The sequence below is a fragment of the Brassica napus genome, chromosome C6 (genome assembly GCF_020379485.1).
Source record: "Brassica napus cultivar Da-Ae chromosome C6, Da-Ae, whole genome shotgun sequence".
Classification (NCBI taxonomy): domain Eukaryota; kingdom Viridiplantae; phylum Streptophyta; class Magnoliopsida; order Brassicales; family Brassicaceae; genus Brassica; species Brassica napus.
In genome coordinates this window covers 30,829,709-30,835,989 of record NC_063449.1, presented here as the reverse complement: position 1 = coordinate 30,835,989, position 6,281 = coordinate 30,829,709, and the positions used below count along the sequence as shown (strand labels likewise).

Here is a 6,281-nt window from a genome sequence, read left to right as displayed (position 1 = left end):
ATAAGGAAAATATGGGATAAGTTGTTGACTAATTACCAGTTTCAGTTGTTGGTATGTCATTCCACTTGAATTTGCCTGATTGTAATCTTGCTTGGAACTGCCAAATATGCTATGTTTACCAATTTCTAGGTTTGTGTTCACAATCACTTGGAGCACCTAGCAACCTCAAAACGATCGACTTTCACAATGGAATCTGCTTTCAAAGATGGCATGTAATGATTAGCACGTCCGACGGGAGTAAACCCATGAATCACGGAATCTGCAAATAGTATTATCCAACAAAGAATCAGGAAATAAATTAAAACAATTATGTTAAATAAGTGTGATAGATCGAAGATTAACTTACCTTTTCATCGAGGAAAAGAACCGTGATTCCCACAAACTCCCTGTCTTTCTTGAAGTTCAGGGAATCCCAGAAGCGGAGGAAGCCAGAGGCTATGCTCTGACTACTAAGACCAAGACGGAGAGACTCGAAGGTTGAGTGACGGACGCCGGGACGCCGGTTTGACGAACTGGAGAGGCAGAGAAAAACATTTTCTAGAAGATGGTTAAAGCTAAGAGGAATCAATGAGTTTTGTGGAGATGCAGATTGGGTTCATCAAAGATGAGAATCATATATATATGGTTTACAGAGGGGCTACAAATCAGGAACATTTATGATCAAACGATTTAAGATGGGGACATGAAGAGTTCACCGGTGAAAAAATAGATTACGAATATACACACGGCGCAACTCTGTAACTCAGACTTGTTTGAGACAATGATGAAAAGAACCCATATTAAACTACAACAGTTTACAATATAGGAAAATCATAATTGTTGCAAACTTAAGTTTTTTTCATATAACGTGATGAATCCCATTTAAAAATAAAATCCATAACACACTTGTAGGTCCGACCCTCAGAGGAAGCCGAAGAAGCAAGGGCTTTCGACCTTCATAAATATATATTAGGTTCGGCCATCAATGTACAAATGTATCAGTTAGTTTAGTGGTATAAATGTTGGTGTTTATATCTCAATAACCCGGGTTCGAGCCATGGACTTGACGCTTTTTTACACTTTTTAAAAGTGGGGCTCACAAAACGATGACGTGGCGCGCTGAGGAGTGAGCAAAAACTGATCTATTATAATATAGATTATATTTGTATTTAGGTCAACTAATAACCATATTAAATTACTACTATATATGGAAATTAATATTCACCTTCTCTAGTCAACTAATATTTTGTCTGAATTTGTGTTTGCCTTTTGGCACTGTTATTGTATTTTATGGGTTATTTATCAATACTGAAGTCAATGAAATACGGATCCATTGTTTTTATGATTATCCTCAGTTTGGCTTTTGAATTAAGGAGGAAGATAGATTATTGAGCTTGTGAGCCATTATTAACGAATGTTGCTGTGATTACAAAAAACATGGACACGAGTGGATGCAATCATGAAAATAAACATCCATCACTCAATCAGAATGTTGTTTAAACATGTCTAACAGTTGCAAATTTAAACTTATTGATAGAGACAGATAAAAGACGATTGGGAATCACGGGTTGAGCATGTAGAATTTAAAATGCACTACCAGCCATTAGCTAGCTTCCATTCAAATTTCGGTTTGGCCATATTATATGTTTTAAGGTTATTTTTTTTTTGGTTATTGATTGGCAAAGACAAGACATATATCTATAACACATTCAAAATTAGTCAAAAAAAGGTTATTGATTGGCCTTGGTTATTTGGTTGGTTACACCATACATTCATTGTATTGTATTCATATAATGGACTGAGATTGAATTGGAAGATTTGCATAAACAACCAAGGTAAAGTCGTTCGATCACTATACAATTTTTATTACTCCACGCCAATCAATATTATACTTTTTGTGGTCATGAATGAACCAAAGGTGTTATAAAAGATCTTTATTGATAACCTTTAAGTCGAACTCAAGTTTCCTTACTTCGCTTTAGTTTCAAAACTACATCTTCCCGAAGCACTGAGTCATTCTAACAACCATTTCAAAACTCATAGCTTGAATCATGGTTACATATCAGATACATACTCTATTTAAACCTGGTTAAGTTTAAACCAACTCGGTTTCAATTTTCAAACTACACTCATAATCCTCGGATGATCAAAGAAAACACAGAAGAACAAGACAATGAATCAAAGCCATAAAGAGAGGTTATTAATAGAAACAGCAAAATTGCGTGTATATATCAATAAGAATCTTGGTCTGTATACATACATAGAAGTAATTGCTATGATGAAATCTATGGACCCTAAAGGTGTGGCATGCAGCAGTCACAAAACTGAAGACTTGCCGGTTCTGTATTGGACTAAGAATCTCTGAAAAGTTCCTGTAAAACCGCTAAACAAAGTATCAATCTGATTTGCTTCTGAGACTATAAATGTTGCCAAGCGTTCCCACAACGCTAACCACCACCGCCAAGACTAGCATCAACCACGACACAGATCTTTCCACCTGGCTTAACGAATTGCTCTGTTTCCCTAACCTTAACGCGATAAGAGCAGGAAACGTAAAACCAAGCGAGACCGCCGACGTTGCTCCTGTGAATTTAAACGCAGTCCATATATTTGGAATCATCGTCGAGCCAATGTAAATAAGAGCCAGCAAGACCACTGTAAGCCCCAAAGATCTCTTCTTGCTTTCGGAAAGAGGAGGCGAGCCTTCAAACAACAAAGTATCCACCGTTTCTCTCAATGAAAAATGGATCACAGGGAAGACGAGAACAAGATGAAGAATGTATCCCACTCTGACAACGTAATTCACCGCGGAGCTGAAACGGATACCAAGATCTTGATCAAAGTTAGTCAATATATCTGACTCAGTATCCTTACCAAAGAGAAGATAACCAGACACAGCAGTCGAAGCATACACAACCACACAAACAGCCGTCGTGACCCTCCCAACTCTGTTCATCTTCTCAGGCGTTCGACCCTCGAGCTCGTTATAAATGGGCTGGACATTGAAATGACAAACGTAAGCGTTGGTCATTATCGGTATCACGACGAGCAGATCCAAGACCGCTTCTGTAGACCCAAAATCAGGACTCATCCTCGGAGCGTCAACGCTCCCTTCAACGAGCTTAACCGCCGCGACAACAAAGCAAACAACAACAAACACAACAGCGAGAGCCACGGAAGCAGCTGACGTAACGCTCAAGGAATCGATCCTGTTCAACGCGCAGAGAGGAGCCAAGAAGACGACCACGACAACCAAAATCAAAACTTTACGGTGGTCCCAGAACCCGTTCCCAAGCCACTGATCCAAAACCCCAACGTGGTGAAGAGAACCGGACATGACGTCACCCATGATGATGAGGTAAACGACGAGGAAGCCGCCGTTGTTGACGACGATGCAGACCTCGGAGAGAACCCTAGCGGGCTTCCCCAGCGCGAACTGCACGACCTCGCCGTAGGATCTGGACTTGTAGAGGGACGAGAATCTGACGAGAAGCTCGACGCTGATCTCGGATAGGACCGCGATTAGGACGATGAGGAGGAGCCCTAGAGCCAAGCCGAGGACTTTCATGGTCGCCGGCAATGCCATGATCCCGGCGCCGATTATGGACGTGGTGAGGTTGAAAACGGCGCCGGAGATCCCGGATCCTTGATTAGATCCGGCGTCGGGATCGAGATCGTCGCGGACGCCGTTGACGAACCTTTCTTCGTCGAGAGGAAGGAACTTGGTCTGTTTCTGTAACTCGACGTAGGAGTTTTTGGAGATGACTGAGTAACTGCTATCCATTCCCCCAGATCTCTCTGAAACCGCGATTTGGGGGAGTAAGAAGATGAATTTAGAGATATAATCTAAGATCGGAGAAGACGAAAGGGGAGACTTTTTTTTTTTTTTTTTTTAGTGTCAACGTTGTATCAATTGGTCGTTGTTCCTGACTCGTCGGCGAGAGAGAGAGATTGAAGGAGAGAGAGATTTGAAGGAGAGAGGGAACTTCAATCATGCTATTGGTGTTTTTTCTTCACACGTGGCCTCCTTTATTAAACATAGGATCATTTAAATCTTTTCTTCCTTTTTTGGGGTTTAAGATTCACAATAGCTTAGGTTAGGCGTTTAAACGTTTATTTAAGAATCTGAAAATAACAAGTACCCCTTCCGTTTTCATTTTACCTGTGGTTCTAGGCTTCGACACACAGATTAATAAAACACTAGGATAAGACCTGCACTTTACGCATAATGAGTTTATTTGTATATATTATCGATAGTTTTTTTTATATATGTGATCATTTTATTTATATATATAAAATATTTTTTATTGTTATTATATAATTTCTTTCCGATGGAACGGATCAATTTTTATTAAAAATAATGGAACAAAACTATAATTAATACATCATGGGTTGATCGGATTGGACATTAAACAAATTATGACATAAAAACCTTATTTTTTCCATCGAACACATTCTTGAAAAAAGTGAACAGTATTGTTTTTACAGTTGAATTATTTTGACTTTTATCTTCCATATGGTTTTGAAAACTTTCAAATCAACCATCGAATTGATACATGTCATTTTAATGTTTTTAGTCGTATACTTATGGAAAACTTACATTTTTGTAATTTAAAGTCGTTTTAAAAAATTAAAAATATAACATCTAAGAAAAAATCTAACATATAAGAAAAATCTAACATATAAGGTGTCCTCATTTTTGTATTTTAAAGTCGTTTTTAAAAAAAAAATAACATATAAGGTTTCCTCATTTTTGTAATTTAAAGTCATTTTAAAAAATTTAAAATATAACATATAAGAAAAAATCTAATTTTTTATTACATGGTTAATGTGATTGTTTATTTTTTTTAATAATATAAAATTAAACAAAATGAAGAAGGATGCAAAAATTGTTATCAAATCTTTATTATTCATAATCATTAATTGTCATATATATGTAAATCATATTAGGTAATTTCGTAGCTTTTATTTAGGGAACGAATACACACTTCTTATATTTTAGGTTAATATAATATTCTCTAGTGGACATTAAACAAATTATGACATAAAAACCTTATTTTTTCCTTGAACACAATTTTGAAAAAGTGAATAGTATTGTTTTCACAGTTGAATTATTTTGACTTTTAACTTACATATGGTTTTGAAAGCTTTCAAATCAACCATCGAACTGATACATGTCATTTTAATGTTTTTAGTCGTATACTTAAGGAAAACTTATATTTTTATAATTTAAAGTTGTTTTAAAAAATTCAAAATATAACATATAAGAAAAAATCTAACATATAAGGGTGTCCTCATTTTTGTATTTTAAAGTCGTTTTTTTTTTAAAAAATATAAATTTTCCTCATTTTTGTAATTTAAAGTCATTTTAAAAAATTCAAAATATAACATATAAGAAAAAATCTAATTTTTTATTATATGGTTAATGTGATTGTTTATTTTTTAATAATATAAAATTAAACAAAAATGAAGAAAGATGCAAAAATTGTTATCAAATCTTTATTATTCATAATCATTAATTGTCATATATATGTAAATCATATTAGGTAATTCTGTAGCTTTTATTTAAGGAAAGAATATACACTTCTTATATTTTAGGTTAATATAATGTTCTCTAGTGGACATTAAACAAATTATGACATAAAAACCTTATTTTTTCCAGCAAACACATTCTTGAAAAAAATGAACAGTATTGTTTTCACAGTTGAATTATTTTGATTTTTATTTTCCATATGGTTTTGAAAGCTTTCAAATCAACCATCGAATTGATACATGTCATTTTAATGTTTTTAGTCGTATACTTAAGGAAAACTTACATTTTTGTAATTTAAAGTCGTTTTAAAAAAAATCAAAATATAACATATAAGAAAATTCTAACATATAAGAAAAATATAACATATAAGGTGTCCTCATTTTTGTATTTTAAAGTCGTTTAAAAAATATATATAACATATAAAGGTTTTCTCATTTTTGTAATTTAAAGTCGTTTTAAAAAATTCAAAATATAACATATAAAAAAAATCTAATTTTTTTTATTATATGGTTAATGTGATTGTTTAAGTTTTTTTAATAATATAAATTTAAACAAAAATTAAGAAGGATGCAAAAATTGTTATCAAATCTTTATTATTCATAATCATTAATTCTCGTATATATGTAAATCATATTATGTAATTCCGTAGCTTTTATTTAAGGAAAGAATGCACATTTCATATATTTTAGGTTAATATAATGTTCTCTAGCGTTATATAATTATGGAATAATGTGACACCATTAGATTAAACTATATTTTATATTAGATG

The 6,281-nt window shown here is 33.8% G+C and overlaps 1 protein-coding gene across 1 annotated transcript; it reads right to left on the bottom strand.

The window, feature by feature from the left end:
* Positions 1 to 2,179: 2,179 nt before the first annotated feature.
* LOC106402515 (amino acid transporter AVT6E-like) lies at positions 2,180 to 4,077 on the bottom strand. Its single transcript, XM_013843269.3, has one exon. The coding sequence runs from the start codon at positions 3,761 to 3,763 to the stop codon at positions 2,375 to 2,377; it is 1,389 nt and encodes a 462-aa protein (XP_013698723.2). The 5' UTR covers positions 3,764 to 4,077; the 3' UTR covers positions 2,180 to 2,374.
* Positions 4,078 to 6,281: the final 2,204 nt, after the last annotated feature.